Here is a 23,646-nt window from a genome sequence, read left to right as displayed (position 1 = left end):
TAGACTGTAGAGTACTTCTATCTATGACTTAAGACTTTGTCATTTGATTGTACCTTGTGCAGTTGTGCGTTTTTGAAAATAATTAATAGTTTTATATTTTATATTTTCATAATTATTTTTTATTACCATATTGTTACAATTATGTCAAAACGTAAAATTAGTGATTATTTTTCTAAAAATATAAATCAAGATGATTGTGAACCAACTTTTAGTAAAAATTCAACAAAAACACCAAGTACACTAAATAGTTCCAATTCAATTAAAATAAGTACCTAATACTTAAAATTGATTTACATTTTAAAGTTTAAAAAACTTGTACAAAATGTATCTACTGCGTAAATAACTGTTTAGCTAAAATCAATTAAACACAAGTTTAATATATGAGCATACAATGCACATACATCGCAAGTGGATTTATTTCACGGATTTTGCTTGTACACCATTATATTGCCCACGCATGGCAGCCGCACCATCTAACACTGTCCTCGTAAGTTTTGAATTTGTAGATTATTATTACAGAGTACTTCCTTAACTAAATTAGCAAGAGTTTCTCCATCAGTACGATTTGTTTTATAGAACCCTAAAAATACTCATTTGGTTCAAATACTTCATTACATACGAATAATAAAAGCAACTTGCTCATGTCTTGATAGATCTTGAGTTTCATCGATTAAAATACTATATATATTAGCTTTTCTTATATCACAAGTTATATTTCTAAGAACTTGACTTGACATTATATTATAAATTCATTAAGGTAAGTTCCATTGGTATATCTGTAATGATGTTCTTTTTGTAAAAAATATTCTTGCAAAATGTTGTTATTTTTAGCCCTGAGGTGTAAGAGTTCAAGAAAATTACCCTTATTTAATGAATCTTCGCTTTCATTATGTCCCCGTATAGCTATACCTTGGCGACAACAAAACAACAAACTATCCAAAACTACTGTCAAATACTCTCTGTTTTTCTGAACAGTTTGTTTATAATAAGTACTTACATTTGTTGCAATACTTCCAACATTTTTACTTGAATGAAATCCAGACACTTTAACACTAGCTTCTTTGTGAGAGGCACTATTTTCATGATCTTTAAATGATTTTGTTGCTCTAGCCCATGTTTTGAAACCATGTAATGTATAAGCCAATTCATTATATTTATTTGATGGTGGAAAGCATCGGCAGTAAAACAGAAGGCTGCGTCATTAATTGGGCTGTACTCTAGCCACTCATGTAGAACATACCAATCCTGTCTGAATGACCTACCGTTTACCCGTGGAAACTGAATGTCTTTTGGTTGGTATGGGCCAAAGTTATTACTAATCAGATGGTATGCATTAACATTCAATGCAGGATCTTGATCATTTAATACAACAGACACTGTAATTATAATTAATATTATTAAAAAATAATTTTAAAATGTAGTATGGTAAGGTACATTTCAGTTTTTTTTATTTTGACAATTCTAACAATCAGTAAACAAGCAAAATAAGTATAAAAAATAAAAATAATTTTAATTTTTAATAATACCTACAAACTAAAAAACATTTACTTACTTGTTAAACAAGGATTGGTTTTCACATGTAGATGTAAGCATGGATAATATAAAATATTATAGTAGTTACTTATTGATTAAAATAATAAAATGTACCTACTATAGTATAGTATAATATTATTGTTTAATTAATTAGTTAAAACAAAATAACATATATTATTGCAGTTTATGTAGATAAAATATAAAAAAGAAAAATATTTATATGTACCTAACAAATAATTAACAAATTAATAACATTACTTAGCATAACATTTCTATCTAAAATACATAGGAACTAATCATGAGATATAAAAACACTCAACAAAATCACAAAAGCATTACAATTGCAAACATTGATTTCACTAAATAATATACACAAAATAAACCAATTAAATTAGTAAAAAACATACATTCATTGACATTGGATTGAACATCAGATTCTGTAACTTCATTTGTTTTAGTATTTAAAATACTTGACCCTGGATCAGGTTGTTCTACAAATTGATGTAAATTGTAAGTATCACGTATGTGAATAAACTATTAACTAATTATTATCGTTTTTAGTATTCAATATTCAGTATATACTCTGTAATTACTTACCAGTACTAGACTTGGTTTTTTTTGTTAAAAATGCTGTTATCTTCTGTACTCCTTCTGGCTGTCGCTGTCTTTTATTAGACGCCATTGGTTTTGAACAATTTGTACGAGAAGTTTACGAAAAATGTAAGACAATGAAAAAGAATTAAAGAAGAATGTTATGTTATTTTTCGGTTTACGCGTTCCGCCACGATGCAAGATAGTACCGTGCGTTCTCCACGTGATACAAAACCACTATAAACAATTAATCAAATAACTTTGCAACTAAGATTTCTCGATTATAACAAATATTTTAATTCAGTGGTATCACAGATATTGAGAATTGAGATATGCCACCGGTATGCGCTCGGCGCTCGTAGATATTAATATTATTAGTATTAATAATCTACATAAGACCACATAAGACCTTAGACCGTGGTATTATTAATACCAAAATAAATGGAGGGAGGGGGGATAATAAACTTGAATATTTTTGGTGTTTCAAAATGATACTTTTGCAACACCTGAAAATTTTTTGGTGTTGCAAGTGCGACACATGCAACACCCTAATTACGCCACTGATTGGGGGGATAAATGGGGATAGAATAATATTAATATGAGCTGCGGCTCCGAAATTTGGTTACCGAGCTTATTATATTAATTACAAGGTAATAGGAATATTATTTTGTATAATATATATATTAAGACGGACCCACGGCTCCGTGAGAACGGTTACCGGGGTATAGAGATTTAAAAAAGAGGACTTTAAGAGAGAAATTAGATATAAGAAACGACATGATAAAATGGATATATATTAATAGGGGGGTTTTTTTTGGAAAATTTATACATTACGACGACTGAAGGCTGGAGGTGTTGATGGTGACCTCGACGTGATGGAAAACCGTTGTAGATGTGGTGGCTTCGCCCGCCACAGGCCCGTAGATGTAGTAATCCCATCATGTTGTCATGTACGACGTGTCAAAAAAATGATAGATCAAAGAGAAAAAAGAAGACAAAAAAAAAAACCGTTGGTCAGTCACGTGGGTATAGGTGGATTGTATCAGTTGTGAACAGTATCCAGTTGTAGTGACCCAGTAGACGGTTTTTGACAAAATGCGCAGAGACGGAGATCGTGATGGACGTAGTCGGTGAATATCGGTGGCTTGCAGTGTTGTCTTGCGGTGGGAAATTTGACAATAGTTTGGGTGTACTGGTATGCCCTGCTGACGCAAAGCCAACGACGGCGGTGGAGTCCGACCGACAGCGACAACCGATCACTGGGTAGGAGAGCGGGGGAACGTTATTGTATAACCGTTATTATGTTACTTATAATTACGCATAGAGATAAGGAATGGCCTAAAATTCTGTGACGTTACAAGTATTTAAATTTTATATTTTTATTATTTATATTATTATTTTGCAAAATGATTTTCTGCTAAATCTGAAATACTTTTTGCTATTTTTTCTTTAGCAATCACACTTCTTTCCTTCAGTTTTAATTTTTGTTGAAGAAGTTAAAGCTTTTTTTCATAATAATTTTCTAGAATTATTCTTTTCTCTACTTAATACGCCAAGGTCCGTCGTAGCTTTTACTGATTGTTCTAACTGCTGTCTTTTGTTGTACTGTCTTTTTTTGGTTTATTTCGTAATTCCGTAGTCTTATAAGTACTTAATAAATCGTTGTACCTGAAATTAAAGTCAAGTATAAGTAGGTATAGTATTCGGCCACCCTCCTCCCACCACAGTACCACACCATCACACATCATTGTTTATTTAAAATATTATTCACTTATTACATTCACACTTATCACTCATTCACATATAACTATATAAATATTACTACATTTTACATAAAACCCATACCTTTTATCAGTTTTATCAGCTGATTTATCATTAGCATAAATTACTGTTGTTTGTGATTCTTGTTCATGATGTGTAGGCTGTGTAGACTGTGTAGTACTGTTCACGCTTCTTTCAACACCAATAATAGAATTATCAAATAAATCACTAAAAATCAATAAATTAACACATACATTAATTTATGTATACCAAATATTTTGTCATTTTGAACAATATATTTTGTCAAATATTTGTAACTATTAATTTTTTATTAATTTAATTCATGTAAATTCTTACGTTTGCGATAAATTTTGATCAGTAATATAGTCGACCGATAACGGTGCTACTGACGTTGGTGATAATTGTGAAAATCTGAAATGTACAATATATTATATACAATGAAATTATTAGTAATTAATTATTACTTAATCCAAAACTTAAATCTGTATTTTATATATTTATATCGTTGAAGTTGACGATTTTTGAAAATCAAATGTAATCCGTTACATAGTTTCCATTGTCCACGGGTCTCCTGTTATTGGTACTTCACCTATAATGCCTACTAGGGATTCATCCAATTTGTTTAGTGGCGTAGCTATTTATCCACCACCACCAGTAGTTCGAAAATTTGTATTTAATTTTGCTTTTTTGTATTTTGCATATCATGCCATGTCTAAATTAAAAAAATATCTTGTTACCTACTAATTTTTTTTTATATTGTCGAATAAATATGAACTAATTCAAAATATTTAAGAATTGAAATACTTGCTCGAAGCCAAGCTTTCCATTCTTTATTAGTCCCGGTATACAATTCAAAAGTGTTGTTAGTTCCTGCCATAGATTTGTTGCTTTCTCATTGGTAAATGAGGCGCTAAATTTACCTTTGGAGAGATGAGGATGTGACTCCATAAAATCTATAATGGTTTGTTTTTGGTCGCCGGTACAGAGCCAGATTTATTTTTTTTTTTGATGACATTTTGTTTTTTTAAGACGAATAAAAACAAGCTGACGAATAACACAGAAAGACCATTAGGCACTCGAATAAAACGACAATAACCATTATAATATAATATCAATTCAAACTTGTTATATTTTAACCATAAATAAAATCTCTGTGTTATCATAAGTTATAAAGCTATTATATAGTAATTAACCGCAATAATATAATTATGCAATTTTTAAATCCAATATGAAGTTATAATTTCAGAATTAAATTATAATGAGTACTATATGTATATATATTTTAATTTTTGTTTTCAGATAAAAATTTAATAAGTATGTTAGTAGGTGTAAAATGGGGATTCTAGAACCTCCCCCCCTTAAATTTACATGTAAAAGGATAGGCATTAGGCATGACCTGTATAGGCAAACTACACAGCTCCTCCCAAATTTGTATTAATTACTCAATATAGGCAACACGCATAAACCCAACACCATCACCAGATCCTACACGTAACTGGCATATATTTTATACCTTCTCCTTCAAACCCTTACCTTTTGAAGAAAAATAATATATATAATATTCTGATTTCGACTAAATATGACACCTGACCATCAAATATTTTTCCCCTTCCCAATCAATTATATTTCTTCCCCTTTCCAAAGTGACTCCAAACAGTTTTTGCATGTTCATAATCTTCTTCTTGTGTATTTGATTCTGTTAGCGTACTGTGTAAAGAAATTGCTTTTTCGGTAAATGGGTTTGCTCCAGCTTGTTCCAACCATCCGTATACTCATAAGGGTAAACACCTTTACGAGTAACGAGTGGAGGTCTGCGGCATTAAAATGTTTAGCTGTTTCTCTAAATTTTTCGAACCCTGGTGTTAATAAATTTTCCGAGAGTGTTGATAAACTTGAAGCCATAAATCTTAATGTGTCGATGAACCGTATTGAAAAGTTGTTGGAAACGTGTTTTGAAAATGAGATGAATTTTTCTTCACTGTTTGGTATTACAGAAATTCTTTTCACATCGAGACCGAGTTCAGTTACAATAAAATGTGCATCATAATTCGATAAATTGTGAAAAAAACATGGTACAAAATTTGGTGTTTGAAGCTTGAGGTTGCAGGTATTACACAATGTTTGTCGAAATTTACCCGATAAGTGACAGTGATCAGCAACTTTATGGTTTCCCACAGAGAAACCGTTTTTACATTAATTACATGTCTTACATAAATTATGTGCTTGTTGTTGTTCTGTAGTAAAGGTTATTGGTATGTTGGTTTGTAGTAATTTTTCAATGTTTTCAGCTATTTCAACGATACTCTTCACAAAATGTTCACCTACATTCTGATTATCTTCATCGAAACGAAAAATTATAGGTGAAGTTGGAATATTCAATTGTTCTAGCAGTTCCGCGGGAATTTCGTTATTTGCTTTAACCATAAAACCATAACTCATGGCCTCGTGTTTTTGAATAGCTTTTGTATTGTTCCCACATTTTTCATCGGATTTTCTTAGTAGTACTTCAAAATCAGCATATATAACTATCGGATGTCGTTGAGTTTTTTCCATGCGGCGAATTCTAACATCGATCCGGGGGTAGGCATTCGAGGTAAAATTGGTTTGTGTGTTCCGCATATTAACTTGTGTTTTTCAAATCGTATGCGTTCATTTAATTCATATTTATTAATATTTAGAGGTTCGAACGATGTAAAGCATTGTTTACAAAATACCGCACTTGCTTTATGTCGGGTTTTCTATGATCGCACAAGTCGGGAAAAATTAGAGATGTAGGTAAAATGAGAATTTTCATCATCGGTTATTAGTAACAAGTCGAAATGATGATCTTTTTTCTTCATCTACCACCTTCAGTGGAAACACTTCATAATTTGGAAATTTTTGCGGTGGTTTGAAACGTACATGAAGTTGGCCCCCCGACTTTGTGCAAAACTTTTAAATTTATTGCAAACAATTGTAAATTAATTGTAAATAATTGTAAATTTTATATCTGAATTTGTAAACACCCCCCTCGGCCGTTAGGTCAAAAATAAGTTCGGGGGCCAAGTTCACGTAGCCCCCCCAATCTATCTGATCGCTTCCGGACAAATTGTAAACAATTGTAAATAATTGTAAATTCAATTTCCAAATTTGTAAATTATCAGAAAACTTAGAAATCAAAAAACAAAGTCGGGGGCCAAGTTCACGCAGCCTCCCGACTTTGGCCGATCGAATTCGGACATATTGCAATCCATTGTAAATTAATTGTAAATAATTGTAAATTAAATTTGTGAATTTGTAAACCACCAGAAAACTTAGGAATCAAAAAACAAAAATCCGGGGGCCAAGTTCACGCAGCCCCCCGATTTTGACCGATTAGGTCCAACAATCCGATTAACTATACGTTGGCTGATTTTGAGTTAAGTACATAATACAAAATTCAAAATACAACTGTAAAAAAATTATGACTCGTTAAAAAATACAAACTCGTATCTTTAATTGAAATATAAAATACAACAGTAAATTGCTTACTAAAAATATTACTTTTTGGTATAAACCAATAAATGTGGATTCACTTTCATCTGTCCTGGTTTCTTACATCTTGCAATTTTTTTAACCAAATCGGTTAAAAAATATATACGTAAAATATATAGTCATGTACGCCAAAACGGCGTACATGACTAATGTAATGTCCATTTGTATAATTAATGGATCCATTTAATAAAAAGCTGAGTAAAAAATATAATGTAGTATAATTTCATTATCATTCATAGATTAATTAATAAATAATACGTACCTTTCGTTATTGACACTCAATTCTACTGGGAAGTGAACCATTGTAAAATTTTTGGTACCTACGACTTGGTCCATTTCAATAAATATATGATGACTTAATTGTTTACTTGTTGAAACTATTCCGTTGCACGATGGTTGACGACAATCATAACTTCTCTCTTCTATATATGTTTTTAGCAGCCCTTCCAAATTTGATATTTTCTGAAGTTTTTCTCTATCCAATACAACTCTACTACAGTTTTTAAAGTTATTGGCATACTTACAATTTGTATTAGAACATTTAATATGTTCTTAAGCTGAAGGAAATTCTTTTAATAATTTATAAATTATGAATATTACGTTGCATTCACAGTTTATAACTTTCAAACCAGATACTCCGTCATCTTCGTTAAATATTTTCCTTATTAATTTAACTCGTTCTTTATATATAGTTTTAGGAGCATTTCCATAAGCCACTGATTTGCAAAAATTCAAAAACTGATCAGAACTTTCATCAACAAAATGTTTATATATATCATTATCAATATATGCTCTTGAAATAATTACAGTCACAGAATCAAACGCACAAGTATTATTTACAAGATATCGTTTTTTTGCCATGTAAACTATTGATGATAAATTACCATTCAATAGTAATGAGTTGAAATTTGATCTAGTTTTTTTTTTATTAAATGAAAGTTCGATATCTCTATTTGCTTGAATATATTTTATTATTCTCTGTCTTTTAGGTTTATCATTAAAATGTATTTCTTGAGATTCACCACCAAGTCCACGCCAATTTTCATATTCTTCATCAGACTGAGAAGTTGAAAGGGTAATTGAGTTGTCATCAGATATTTCATCTTGTATACAACAATATTTACTGTCAGCTTTTTTGCTTTCACTTTCTTCTGGTTTTTTGTCAGAGACTACATTTGGCAGTATGCCATTTATTTCTTTGTCAAATTCTTCGTAAAACGAGTCGTTAATATCCCATATTGACTTTGAAACACTGGGTATATATATATCTTTGTCATGTTGAATACAATCATCATTTTGAACATTTATGATATCAAGTGGTTTGGTTTTCTCAACTGAACATGTATTTTTTGTATCCTGGCCTTTAACTGATATTTCTTGTTTATTTATTTTTGCTGAGTTTCGAATTTGGGAACTCTTGAATAGTCGAGCATTACTATTTATGCTATTTAAATGATTTATAACAAATCTATCTACCGTCATAGGTTTACGTTCAAAATGAAGAATATGGCATTTTAGTTCTTTAAAGTCCTCTTCGACGGATGCAGAAGTAGCAATATCATACGGGGAATTAAACAATGATTGCATGACAGACGTCCAAAGAAGGAAGTGCTTACATATACGTATAATGTCAGTGGTCAGTTCTGGAAGTGAATGAGAGGACAAACGGTTACATTTTGTTCAGTATTATCTTTACTTGTTTTTAATACATCTTCTAGAAATGTTGTAATTTGATTTGGACGTTCATTGAAACCAGAAGCCACATTTTCTTCAGAGTCTTCGTTAAATGCAACATCGTCTAACAAATCGAAATTTATTTCTTGTACTTCGTCTTGAATTGGTATATCCTTTATACGATTTACTAAATAGACCCTACTTTGTGCTGAAGGATTAGGTTTTGTACAAAATTTATCTAACCATCCATCAGTTTCGCTTAATAAAACAGTAAGTATGTTTGTTAAAATTTCACGAAAATCATCTATGTCTTTTGATACTAAAAGGAGTCTGAGACAACTAACATAGAACACTTTTAAATATTTATTTTTTCCACTCAAACATTTAAGTCTACCAAATATTTTTAACATATGGGCAACATCTATTCTTATGTAACAGGATGGTAAATTTTTATTTGATGTATTTAAGCATAAAAAACATTTGTCAACATATTCACTTAAGGATACGTTACAAAAAGCACGAGACATAGCACCCAGTATTGGTAGTGAATAATCACACACTGCTTCGTGCGGACATCGAATTACCATTTTTTTCCGACGCCATAACCAATTGAATATATTGTCTGTATCATGACTTTCAGACACCAATTGGACTACTGGAATTTGTCCAAAACCCGTATTTATTACTCCTTCATAAAGAAAAATATTATTGATGATATGTTCATACTTGTTCTTTTAATTTTTTGTACTAAACCACCTGTACCATCTATGGCTAATCTACAATAACTTTTTACTTCATCTTTGTAAATAATAATTTGATGATTGGATCAATAATAAACAAAAAATGGATCCATACCAATATTATATATTGATCCAGCATAAGTTGAATTATGTTTGTATTCAACGAGAGATTTTATTGGACATTTTTCCACAATTCCTAATGAAACATCTTTAAATTGCTGCTTAGCTTTGCTCAAAGTATTTAGAGTATAAAGATTAGGTGGAGAAGTACATCCAAATTCCAAATCGCTGACATTTTTTCTTCTCCAATTAGATCCAAAATCTGATGACAATTGTTCCCCAACCATATTTTGTTTAAAACCTTTTAATGTCCGCTTAATATCATACATTGTTTCGGTGCCTCTAGTGTCGTTAGTATGGAGACTAAGGATAAGTGATTCACCACCTTTAGGCTCCGTGTCTGACCATCCTTCCATTTCAGACCCACAATCTTTACACTTAGCACAGAACCAAATATAATGTTCACTTTTCCGAGAATCACGACTAACTTTTCCTCTTTTATATATGAAATTACATGGAAGCTTATGCTCTTTTAAAAATATATCATTGATTGTATCTGTCTAAATGCCTGGTGGGAGTATGTCATATGATCTGTATCCAGATTTTTTATCTATAAGTCACAGTTATAGGTTTAATTTGAGTGAACACATTAAAAGGAATATTTATTTTAAATAGCTTTTTAATAAATTCATCTTTATTAGATTCCAAAGATAATTCTGTATCTGATGAGGAACATTGATCAACTTCTATAGGATTTTTCACATGATCTTCCAATCCAAGTAATTTAATCAAACGAGATTTCCATTCATGTCTATCCTCATAAAACATAATATACAATAAATTTGAAGGAAGTTTATAATTCAAATCTTCAGATAAAACTTTCCACACATTACTTGATACTGGACTAATTAAACCCTGTTCATTTATAATTTCATGTTTTCTCTTTACAAATGCCTCAAAAATTAAATTTTCGTTAACATGGGGTTTTCTACCCCTTTTTACTGCACCCTAAAATATTCAAAAGTTTAAAAGTTATATACTATATTATCTAAAAAAGTGGTCAAGTGGCTAACCCTCTGTTGTACAGTAAGTCACTATAAAAAATTGATGTATTAAATTTAAATCAATCAAATGATAGGTGTAATTGTATACGAAAAACGATTCTGAACAAAGATGATTTGTCAACCTAGGATATAATTACCAGTGGTTGGTGAAAAAAGGTAGTTTAATATGTTTTAATGGCCTGAATACACCAACATTTAAGTTCTTTTAAAATTATTGTAAGCCAATTTATGGAAAATATTGTATTCAATTTTCAACAATTGGCTACTTATACAAAATTGTTTATGAATTACGTATACCTACAAAATAATTTGAAAATATTCATGATTTTGACGAAGTTTTGTCAATATTTGAACTAATAAAATAAGGTAATAAAAATATATTGTGCTAATTATTATTATAATTTTTGAATCACTATAAGACTAAATTATGAGGAATTGTGTATTTAATTTTCGAGTATATTGATTCGGCAAAAAAATTGTATCGATATTTATATTTAAAAAAAAAAAACTAAACAAAAATTAATATTTCAAATGCCTATTAAAAAAAAACAAAATATTTTGAAAATTAAATCATGTAAAGAAAATGCCATTCTAAATAATAACTGGTGAAATTTTCAAGTATCTACGACTTACAAGTATACTTTTTGAATGATAACAAATATTTATTATCGTTTGAGGATAAATCGTAATCGTTAGGTTAGGTTAGGTTAGGTTAACCTAACCTCCCGGTGAGGCATGGGCATGCCACCGGGGGCGTCCCCAGGTTGCGGATAGGGGAAAGTCCTGCAGATATGCAGGATAGCCGCGAAATAAGCCATTCCCTTCGGAATTGGACGAATAAGCGGTCGCGGACAAGCTCACCACCGGGGGAACGATCAACCCCCGGTGTCCCAGAAGATCAGGCCAAACGGACGGAAACCAAGACAACCAACGCGAGGCTGGCGTCGGCAGTGTTGGCCTAGCCACCAATAATTTCAACATGGACAGTACAGAACAAAGAGGAATTGTTACTTCTTCAGGGGGTTCGGAGACTCAGGAGGCGGCAATTAGGGGACGGCGCTCGCCCCAAGGGTCGTCATCACCGTCAGGCGCCAAAGGTGTAGGGATGCCGAAGCAGGTCCCTACCGCCAGCAATGGAGCTGGTAAATCAACTGCTGTTGAGGGTGCAACGCAGGCTCTCAACGGTGGCCGGAAAGCCACTGAGGCGACTGCAATGGCTACGTCGGAGACAACCAATACGGCTGGGAGCACCGTGGTGGAGAACGCGAGTCAGGCGAAGAGGACGGTGGACATAGCCGCGTTGTCTGAAGATGAAGTGCTGTCCATGATGCATGGCATTGTAAAAGGAATGGTCGAGTTCGCTAACAACACTAAGAATGTGCATCGGGAACTGGTACAGACTGATACAGGCCTGCTCCTCTGGCAGTTCCTTAGGCTCAGAAAGGGCTCTGGAGCCGTCCTCGAAAACCGGCCTGGGGTACAAATAACTGGGATAACTCGCAACTCCGGTCAATGGAACTCAAGGTAGCGCAAATGGCGCAAGAGCAGACTATCTCCTTCCAGCAGATGAAAGCGCAACAGACGGAGTGGCAAGCGCAGCAGCAGGAGTGGCTGCTGAAACTAGAGGAGCGCCAGAAAGAAAGGGCGGTAGTAGGGGAGCTTAACCGGAAGACCTCCTCCCAGGCAGGTGAAGATAGCAGATCGGGACATGCGGTTGATGAAGCCGAGATGTTAGCAGGACGCAGATCTCCCCGAAGAAGGCGAGGTGCCAAGAAATCGGCCAACGCGAGCAAGCCCCAAGTGAACGAACAACGAATCACGAAACATCGCAAACTGGTTGTAGAACGATAGGGTGATTGAATACATACGCTTAGCTGTCGAAGGCTTGAGCTTAGCCCCAATCTCCGTTCGAGAAAATACTGGAGGCGGCAGAGTTGCTATCGTCACCGCTCCCATGGACATTGCCCTCCGATTGGCAGCGGCTGGTGCCATAAAGGTTGGCATTGGTAGGTGTAGGGTGAAGCTACTTGAGACCAAGAAGGTCAGATGCTTCAGGTGTGATGAATTGGGCCATATGTCTAATGTATGCACTGCGTCGTCTTCGGGGAAGAAGTGTTTTCGCTGCAAGGAAGCGGGCAATCTCATAGCTGACTGTCCAGCTACCAGCGCCAGCAAAGAGAGACTCGGAAGAGTAGAAGGTCCAGGTAGGCCAATGCGAGCTGGCCCTGCAGACAAGGTGACAGATGCGCCAAACACCTCGGTGAACCAGTATGTTAATAAAGAAGCAGCGAGCCTCGTTGAGGCGGATCCGACGAAGGCTTAAACTTCCACCAGATCAACATGAACCACTGTTGGCAGGCTAAAAACCTGCTAGATCAAGCTGTGGTTCAGGAGAAAGTTGACGTCGTAATTGCGTCTGACCCCCAAGGGATCAAACACGACTCGGGTGGATGGGTAAATGACTCTGGTACTGGAGGTGCTGAAATCGACGTTTTTGGAAATGCAGTTTCAGTCGCGGGTATTATCCAGGACGTGGAGTTCGTCGCAGCAAGACTGAATAGCAATATCCACGTCGTAAGCTATTACGTCTCACCACGCCCGGCGATGCCCACTTCCAGGACTTTCTGCAACGGCTCGAGAACTACATCCGTGGACTCCAGGCCAAAGTTAAAGTTCTCATTGCCGGAGACTTTAATGCTCGGGCCGCTGCGGGGGGGGGACTGGGAAATCAATGCCAGAGGCTCCGAGCTCACTGCATTTGTGGACTCCCTAGGACTGATCATTGTCAACACAGGGTCAGAACCTACCTTCACCGGGTGGGGAGCCGAATCTGTCATCGACATCACTCTCGCGTCAGAATCCCTGTCTGGTGACATAAACGACTGGGAGGTCCTCTCAGGGAGCTACAACGGGTCTGATCATGAGTCCATCAGCTTTCGGACGGGACAACCCCGGACCCCTCAAACGTTCGCCAGGCCCAGCATTGGCTGGAACACCGCGGGTGGGATTGACCCTGACGCGTTCCGGACAGGACTGTTGCTGGCTAAATGGATACATCCAACGACAATCGGAGTCATACACCCTGATACTGCTGCTGCCGAATAGGTTAGGTTAGGTTAGGCCGATTTCGCCCTACCAGCCAAGGCTGTTTTCACCAAGACCGCTGTACATTGGTGGACTGCCGAAATCAGCGAACTTCGCAAGAAATGCAACAGCACTAGAAGGATCATCCGTCGAGCCCCACGACAGGCATTCCAACAGACAGATGACGACAACCGCCGCCAGGCAAATGCACTTGCCGCGTTTAGAGCAGCCATTAAAGCGCTCCGGGTTGCCATCAAGAAAAGCAAGTCACGTTGCTGGGACGAGCTGCTCCACACCGTCGACAGTGACCCATGGGCAAGCCGTAAAAGCTGGTTATGAGGAAGCTTGGAGGGCCCTCTCCCACCTTGCGCATGGAGCGCGAAACGCTGGAAAAAGTCACATCTGAACTATTCCCCACCAGAAGCGAGGATCCTGGCAAACCCTGCCGCATTGTTGCACCACCTCCGCTGCTGTCGCACGAGGAAATACAGGATGGCATAGCCCGAATACAGAGCAGAAAGAAAGCCCCAGGCCCCGATGGCATAAGTTCGGCCATCTTAGCCACGGTACATCAGGCCTGTCCTGAGTGGCTAAGGGACATATTTAACAATTGTATTTCCTCCGGTATATTCCCCCGCAGGTGGAAAACTGCCAGACTGGTTTTACTGCGTAAAGGAAATAAGCCGCCGGGAGAAGCGTCGTCCTATCGACCACTGCACCTGCTGAATGATGTTGGCAAATTATTGGAGTATTTAATTGTGAAGAGGCTCGAGCTCCAAGTAGCCAATAAGGGAGGTCTATCTGATGCACAGTATGGCTTTCGTCGAGGTCTGTCCACAGGCGATGATGGCATCGCACTTAAAGATACAGCGCGGATTGCTGGTAACCAGAAGGATATGTGCGTCGCGGTGTCCCTGGATATCCGTAACGCATTCAACTCGATCGGCTGGGACCACGTCATGCAGGCGCTGATGTTTTGTGATATTCCACCTTATCTGAGGAATCTGCTGCAGTTTTATTTCAATGATCGCGTAGCTGTAGCAACCTGCCCGGCAGCTTCCGAAGGGAAACTTCCCGTTGCGGTGTCGTGGGGTGTTCCCTAGGGTTCAGTCGTGGGCCCCCTACTGTGGAACATGACCTATGACCAGGTGTTACGGGTTAGCCTGCCGCCGGGAGTCAGTGTCATAGGTTTTGCTGATGACACCCTGGTCATTGTGCAAGGCAAAACGTGCGCTGCTGTCGAGGACCAGATGAATACGGCGCTGAGCTCCATCTCCAGCAAAATTTCTTCCCTCGACCTAACCTTAGTGGTTGAAAAGACGGAAGCAGTCATGTTCAGGAGGAAGTACAAGGAAGACACCCCCTTCATAGTGCTCAACGGTGCACCGGTAGCCATGAAGAGGTCTATAAAACACCTGGGCATCACCGTAGACGATAATCTCAATAACAACCAACACGTTGATGCGACGGCGACCAAGGCGCAGAAAACACTTACCGCACTAAGCCGGCTCATGCCCAACATAGGTGGACCGAAGGAAAGCCGTAGGAAACTTCTGGTCAGTGTCATCCATTCAGTGATCCTCTATGGTGCACCAGTCTGGGGGCCGGACCTCAAGTATTCCAAAGCGCGAGTGGACAAATTAATGAAGGTCCAACGCCGAGCCGCATTGCGCAGCAGCTGCGCCTACCGCACGGTTTCCTACGCAGCAGCAAATATCATCTCTGCCTTGCCTCCTATCGACCTCCTTGTTGTCGAGAGAACTCACGCCTACTGGCTACGGAAGGAGGCCTTATTATTATTGCCATTGGACGCTGATGCAAACAGTCGCATAGCGAATAGTTCCCCAGAGTTGCGCCAGAAGACGCTTGAACGGTGGGTGACTCGGTTAGCCACCGAAACCAAGGGCTCGTGGACGAAGTCCCTCATAAAGGACGTACCATCGTGGTGCAACAGAAAGCATGGCCAACTGACTTTCCACCTAACGCAATTCCTCAGTGGCCACGGCTGTTTCGGAAAGTATTTGTGTAAAATCGGAAAGGAGGACTCTGAAATATGCCATCATTGTGGAGAGGCAGTGGACGATGCTCACCACACACTTTTTGTGTGCCCGAGCTGGAGCAGTGAACGAGAGGATGTCATCCGGGTGCTGGGGGCACTAGATCAAAGTACGATGGTAGAGCGGATGATCAAGAGCCGGACGAACTGGGACGCAGTTGCTGAATTCTCCTCTCGAGTGCTGAGTCACAAGGAAGAAGAAGAACGTTACAGAAGGGGCGAACAGCCTAGACCTTAAATCTTAATTAAGTTTTGTTGTAGCCTGAACGGCATATTTGAGGGGATAAGAGCCCCTCTTTTGTTTGTATAATTTACATAGTATTGTGAGGAAGCGTGAGCAGGAGACTAGCCTGCCACCTTCCATTAAAAAAATTTGTATGTTTGTTTTTTTTTAATAAACGGCACACGGTGACTCGGGGGAAGTACTACCTAACGGTGAATTCCCCTCCAAGTTACTTTGGTGGATTTTTTTAAAAAAAAAAAAAGGTTAACCTAACCTAACCTAATACCATACGACTTTTCTATTTGCAGAAGACGAAATTTCGATAAAGCCGGGAGACTGTACAAGAAGTAAACGTGCTTTTTTAGCATTTACTGCTTCGTTTGAATTTTCCTTATGATATGAGCGCTTATGACCATTGCGAGATTAAACTGAAAAAAAATTAAAATTGTATTGCTAAAAACTATGGAAATGCATGTAACAGCTTGAAAAACTATAAAGTTTTTAATGAGAAAGAAAAGATAAATTGTTGTTAGAAATATAAACGTTTTTAGTAAAAATACCTGAAGAAAAATAAAGAATTTAAAAATAAAATATTGATGATGTGTTTATCATATGGAAAATACGATTTTTAAAAATATACATTAATAAAATGAAGTAGGTATATTATCTATTATTACTTACATGTATATATATAACAGCAAAAACAAATATGATATAGACCTCAGTTATACGAGCGTCTCGGGGGCAAACTTAAAAAAATAAACGTTTAGATACCTGTATAAATGCGATTTTGAAATTCACTCGAAACAAGATTTTTGAAAGATTCATAAAATTTGTAAAAAATAAATATACCGCTAAAGAAGAAAATATAATTTAGAGCCATAATAATGGAGTTCAAATAAATCCTGAATCTATTAAAGTAATTGATGATAAACGATGGGAAATATCTGCTGCTAGTGAAACAAATACGGTTTATGAAGTGATTCACGTTACAGATACTTGCAACATTGAAGACTGTCGTTTGGTTTGTCGGAAGTGCAATATTTGCATTCATAATTATACTTGCGAATGTAGTGATCACATAATTATACTCAACATATGCAAACATATTCATGCATGTGCTATTCTTTCTTCTGTGTCATCAAACACTCAAAATAATTTGTGTCAAACAACAGAAATTCCTCTTCCTGCTGCCGAAATGAACCTAATAGAAGAAGCAATAATAAAATATAATACTGACAAAGGATAAGAACAGTTATTTAAAATAAAAAGCAAATTAGAAGCAGGAATAGGAATTTTGTCATCCATTATCACCAGTAAAAGCGAAATAACCGAACAAGAAATTAATGAAATGAATAAAGTTAGCAATTCTTTCTTGCAAATATTAAAAGGAAAACGAAAGATTATTGAAATTGAAGAAGGAAATAAAGAACCTGCAAATAAGAATATAGATAGACAAAAACGATTTGTGACCAAAAAGAAAAGAGTAGAATCACTCAGTGGAAGAATAGAAATTAATGAAAAAAATCTCTGAAAGCAGGGTTGGTATTCAAAGAAGTACAGAACATACATTCTTCCTACGATCATACTTACCAGTAACTTAGTAATACTTAGTATATTGACGTTTTGTTTTATTTATAAATAATTATTAATAATTTAGTTTTACTGTTAATAAATAGTAATGTTAAGGTTCACAAAATATTTGAAATCTTTTCTTTGTATAATACATGTACATTTACTGTTATTATAGTACGCGAGGCGAAAAGTAAGCCGCGATCGTCGCGCGCCAAGCGGGTGTTTTTCGTCAGGGTTACTCCGCCTATTCCTACTGTTTTCCCGCCTATAAAGTAATTTTAAACGACGTAATGTAGATGTTTTTAATTTATTATAATAAATAAAACATAATAAAATACAAATAACACAAGTAATACATATAATACATTTTTTTTAATTAATCATATCGTCTTCATCATCGTCTTCGTCAGTAGAACTGTCGTCGGGATTAATTGTCATTATAATAGGCTCCAAAATTTCATCTCTTAATCCTTCTTTTACCAAATCGTCTTCTTGAATTTTATCGCAGTGATCGCCACATTTTGCCCAATCTTCTGTTGTGACTGCATCTAAAGCACTATTTACTAACACTTCTATATCTGCCATTTTGAAGGCGTTATTTTTTTCCGCGACTTTACCCTTAACTTGCGCCCAGATTAATTCGATTGGGTTATATTGGCAGTGGTAAGGAGGAAGTCTTACCACTTCATGGCCCATTTGAAGTGCAATTTCGTCCAATTTATATTTTTTTTTTTTGGCATCGTCAATTTGACTTTTTCCCGTAGTTCGCTTAATGTCTCTACTGGAGAAAAGTCTACAGATTTGTCTTGTAACCATTTTTGTACATTTGCCTTTCGAGTATTTGCCTTAGGATATTCTTCTGTTAAGGTAGAATGGTATGTGGCATTGTCCATTACAATTATACAAGGTTCTTCTAAATGCCCAACATATCTATAAACCATTTTTGAAAAACGGTGGCGTTCATTTGAGAATGATAGTCAGCCTGCGATCCCGACGTGCAACGAAAAACCAGTTTTGAATTTTTGACAAAACCAAATGAAGGTGACCCAGCATGACACACAATAAGCCGACCGCCCTTACCAATAGGTACTTTTAATCCTTCGGTGTTGTCGAAGTTTTGCCATATGTGTCCTCGCGTATGATTTTGGTTTACCCATGTTTCGTCTAAGTAAACTATTGGCCTTGTATCGTTATTACTCCTAAACTCGTTCATTTTTTTCAAAAACTTAACCCGAGAACAAACAATATCATTTCTTTCCATTAGAAATTTACGCCCATCATTACATTTTTTGTATTTGAAATTCAAACTACGCAAAATATGTCGCACGGACCATTGTGAACCCGAATAATTAATTTTTTCATGCAACGCTCCCAATATTTTTGCACTAGTTGGATACTGACCATTATCATAAAAACTATGAACTGTTCTTCTGACAACTTCGTTGTCAAAATCGTCCAAGTTGGTCATAGGTTTGGCACGTTTATAAGTTTTCCTTGGAGACTTAAAGGAAGAAGGTTCGGCAGCTAGTTGATTTTCACCCACAGATAATTTTTTCCCTTCAGCACAAACTCGTTTAACACAAGCAAGACTTACGCCACACGCTTCAGCAGTCATTTCACGAGTTTGACGAAAAAAATTACTAATTTCTGGCTTACCTTTGTCACCAGCCAATGTTTTGAAATAATTATAAACATGAAAAATAACTTTCTTCGTTTGAGAATTCCAGAAGGATGAAACAGAAAAAGCTTGGAGTGAAGTAGGAAGATCAGTAAACATGTCAGGTAAATAATATGTAGTATTATAATTATTTAATAAATACATTTAATTAAAAATAAATATACGTGGATTTTTAAACTATATATTATATTATTAGTTTAGTAATTAGGCCTTTATTCCCGAATTGTTGTTAATATTATACCATAATAATATTATACTCGTAATCGGTGCACACCGGGCGACCGTCGCGACGGATTGTTATCGCATCATCGCAATGACAAAAATAGAAATTTCCGACGATCAGACTTTGATAAAATAAATAAACATATTTTACAATTGAAACTTATTTTTTATTATGATTTTACAGTTTTTAATTATTTAAATATAGGCATACTATTGATCACAAATAGCTATATTATAGTTAAAATCTTAAAAAAAATATTTTATACTTCAAACTAGAAAATAATGATTAAAATGATTAAATAGGTATAATAATAGGGGTTAGATAATTTGTAGATAATAAGTGATTAAATAGTTAAACAATATTAGAAAATATTAGACAAAAAAATAATTATTTTCAAAAACTAATTAATAGCATATTTCCATTGCCAAGGCAAAGATGCTTGAGGTGTAAGAAAATAGTTTGCTATATAATTTCTAAGAGCAGCTGCAGAAGAGGTTATGTTTATAGTCAAGTTTTGTGGTAAAGGTATTACGTCAATGTGGTTATTTGATTCACAACTTGTAGAATAAGTAGGTGTATACTGAAGTCCTTCTTTTTTCCGTACGTAGTTGTGAAGTATACAAGCTGCTTTTATGACCAAATTCACATTTTCTGGATCTCTGATACGAATAGGACCATTCAAAACAGCAAATTTTTCACATGCCATCCCAAACGTACACTCAATGGTTTTTCTCCCTCTGCTAAATCTATAGTTGCATATTCTTTTCACATTATCTAAAATTCTTTTTGGGTATGATCTCATCACATATTTCAACAACGGAAATCCCTCATCGGCCACAAAGTAATAAGGAAACGGACTATCGTTTTCATCGTATGTTAATGGTGTGGGAGGAGGGATATTAAGCCCTGCATTTTGGATCCAATATTTCATTGCGGAGGCACTGAATATACCCTCATCGCTGTTTCTTCCGGGAAACCCCGTTTCGATAATAGTGAATAACCCGTCAGCATCGCAACAAGCCATTAACACCATAGAATGATACGACTTGTAATTGAAATTAGAAGAACCACTATTTGGAAATTTTTCAATTCTTACATGTTTGCCATCGATGGCCCCTATACAATTTGGGAGATTCCAGAGTGTTTCAAAATGATTTGCTATTCCTTTCCACTGCTCTGTACTTGGTATTGGCATGAATGTTTTTTCCAACACTTCCCAAATCACTTTTACTGTTTCCGTCACAATTCCGCCAACTGTAGATTCTCCTCTACCAAAATAAACAGCAATTGACGCAAATGTCCCACCAGTACCCAAGTATCTGTAAAATAAAAGAAACAATCATAAAAAGGAAGTCAAGTCGGTGTCTCTCTGCTGTACAGTAGATTAAAAGTGGGGGGGGATGTAGTAAATCGGGTTTGCGTAAAAATAATAGCATAAAACCAGATTGTTATTACAAATTATGAATACTCTGAATGTTATCTTTTTTTTAGTATCTGAATGCAAAGATAAGTGGAAGAACCTTCGTGCTGTTTTTGTGCGCAACATGAAACCAGCACCAAGTGGTTCTGGAGCAAAACCAAAAAAAGCATATTATTTGTTAGAAGCTATGCAGTTTACAGTTCCATATATTAAGGCGTTAGGTATGCCTTCTGGAAATCTTCCTAATCCCCCAGAACAGAAGGAAAGTTTTGAACAATCTGATGAAATTGACCTTAACAACTCCGAACTTGACCCACAGCAATCTTCGCCATTTCAACCACATCTTACGCCAACTCCGCCATTGCCTTCTACATCATTATACACACCTTCAACTACTGACATACCCCAAAAGAATAATAATAACATTACTCCGAGTCAATTTGAGTCTTCGCCATCATACGTGTCAAACAAAAAACGTGGATTAAAAAACGAAGCAGTGGACAAAGCATTTTTAGAATATTTCCAGGCAAAAAAAAAGCCAGAACAGAGAACTCTTCAGTCAATGCTAACCAAGATCCAAAAGCAGAATCTTTAAAAATGTTTCTTCTTAGTATGCTACCTGATCTTTTGAAAATGTCTGATGAAGAAGTACGGCTGTTCAAGCGCAAATCACTTCAGATGGTTGATGACATTTTGTCAAACAATTCGGCATTCACACCTATTCATTCATTCTCGTCTTCATCCACAACGCCTTCAACAGATCAACAAATTCTACTGATATCTCAGAATGAAAATGCTCATGAAACTTCTCAACCTAACACATTCCAAACTATAAACCAAAATAGTTCTGAAAAGTACTATGAAGCAGTTAATGAAGCCTTGTACGAAATAAATCAACAGTAAACCAACCGTAATAAAAAAGTATAATATTTTGTTTATGTTCTTTTTAAAATTATTAAAATGTTTTCATATATAAGAAAAAAAAATGATATGTTTATTGCTAAAAAATTATACTAATATGCTAATGATATAGGTAGATGTTACTCATTTTAATAAAGTGTCTAAATTTGCATTAAGTAGATAAAAAAGTAAGTTACTTACCTGAGTGTAATTAATATCCGTTCCTCGGCATTCACGCACTCTCTCATGTCTGTATTTTGCTTGTTTATGGCAGGGGAAATCAGGTTCACCAAATATAAGTAACTTTCTTTTGACATCCGATAAAAACATAAAAATTTAGTATCGGAAAGGTTCAATTCTCTTGCAGCAATGAATAATCGGTGATGAAAATTTTTTTCAAAGTATGGATGAACCCAAAACCTTCTATTTTTTTATTTCTTCTGTAATAGTAGTATGCTGTTATTACTTCTTCATCACTAGAATCACTGTCAACATCCATGGTAGCAAAAAGATGACGAAAAACGTCCTTCATCCATAGTCACTCAGAACAAACTACAGGTTTCGATCACGAGTAGGTATGTTACTAGTAGCCTCGTGTATGGATCTGAGTCACCAATGCGTTAGTAACCGATTAGTAATTTCAATCACAAAACAGTTTAGTTTTTTTTTAATAGCTCCGTGTGTAGAAGGCCTTATAAGTGGCTGGAACGTAATTATCATCAACTATCCATAGATTACGGCGACGTTGAATACGAGGAGCTAAGTAGAATATTGAATTCATTAAAGTTCAACTGCATTTACGTCAAAGGAGAACAGAAAAAACAAGTTCTTATGGAGTATATACCGCACGTATCACTCATCAACATTGAAGACTTGGGCTGCCCTCGATTAGATCAAATATGCGATGACGAAACATTACCTTGCTGTATTTTTCATATGGAGTACAAACCTAAACAATGTACATTTTATAAAGTATTTGCTATAAGAAAATGGTTTGTAAATAATTCTTAAAAATTTAATTGTAAATATATACAATATTTTTATTTATTTATTTTTGTCATGTAATAAACATAATAATATTTTAACATTGGTTTTTTTATTTCACCTAACATTTTCAATATATATATATATATACAAGGTATTTTTACAATATAACAAAAATATATATATACATGGTATTTTACAAACATGATAATATTTTCAATATACAACTAGACTATACAAATTTATTTACATAGTATTATAATATATATATATATATACAGTATTTAGACATGCATTCCCGTAGAAGCGATCTCATCAAATCTTTTTCTGATTCATGATGCCACTGGCCACTGGTTTGGTCATTCATCGTCCTCACTTTCCCTATAAATCATAAATATTTTAAGTATAATAATTTTTAAATATAATAAAAAACTTACTCTATAGAATAGTGACCGTGAGCCAGTGTATGTATTTTATCATCTAGTACCACTCTTTTGTCATCATAACTGTTATAGGTCAGCTTCATGGTCTTTATCGTTACTAGCT

The 23,646-nt window shown here is 35.5% G+C and overlaps 2 protein-coding genes and 1 long non-coding RNA gene across 3 annotated transcripts; all 3 read right to left on the bottom strand.

Annotated features, from left to right (window-relative positions):
- Window positions 1–1,208: 1,208 nt before the first annotated feature.
- On the bottom strand, window positions 1,209–2,305 carry LOC126550089 (uncharacterized). The gene is made up of 3 exons (XR_007604100.1): window positions 2,131–2,305; window positions 1,553–2,024; window positions 1,209–1,376 (listed from the first exon to the last, which is right to left on the bottom strand). It is a non-coding gene; the product is annotated as an uncharacterized LOC126550089 (long non-coding RNA).
- A 15,962-nt stretch (window positions 2,306–18,267) lies between these two features.
- Window positions 18,268–18,711, bottom strand: LOC126549602 (uncharacterized). Its single transcript, XM_050199213.1, has one exon. It carries the CDS (start codon window positions 18,709–18,711, stop codon window positions 18,268–18,270), a length of 444 nt encoding a protein of 147 aa, XP_050055170.1.
- A 1,485-nt stretch (window positions 18,712–20,196) lies between these two features.
- Window positions 20,197–21,342, bottom strand: LOC126549601 (uncharacterized). Its single transcript, XM_050199212.1, has 2 exons — window positions 21,317–21,342; window positions 20,197–21,115 (listed from the first exon to the last, which is right to left on the bottom strand). The coding sequence occupies exons 1-2, from the start codon at window positions 21,340–21,342 to the stop codon at window positions 20,197–20,199; spliced, it is 945 nt and encodes a 314-aa protein (XP_050055169.1).
- Window positions 21,343–23,646: the final 2,304 nt, after the last annotated feature.

Source organism: Aphis gossypii, chromosome 2 (assembly GCF_020184175.1).
Source record: "Aphis gossypii isolate Hap1 chromosome 2, ASM2018417v2, whole genome shotgun sequence".
NCBI classification, from domain to species: Eukaryota; Metazoa; Arthropoda; class Insecta; order Hemiptera; family Aphididae; genus Aphis; species Aphis gossypii.
The sequence above is the reverse complement of the archived record's forward strand: the minus strand, read 5'-3'. Positions and strand labels throughout refer to the sequence as shown.

Excerpts from the sequence above, each read along its gene's own strand:
- LOC126549602 (XM_050199213.1), bottom strand. The coding sequence starts at position 18,711 with ATGGTTACAAGACAAATCTGTAGACTTTTCTCCAGTAGAGACATTAAG.
- LOC126549601 (XM_050199212.1), bottom strand. The coding sequence starts at position 21,342 with ATGTTGCGCACAAAAACAGCACGAAG. Across the intron at positions 21,116-21,316 it reads CGCACAAAAACAGCACGAAG|ATACTTGGGTACTGGTGGGA; the intron begins GTTCTTCCACTT and ends TTTATTTTACAG.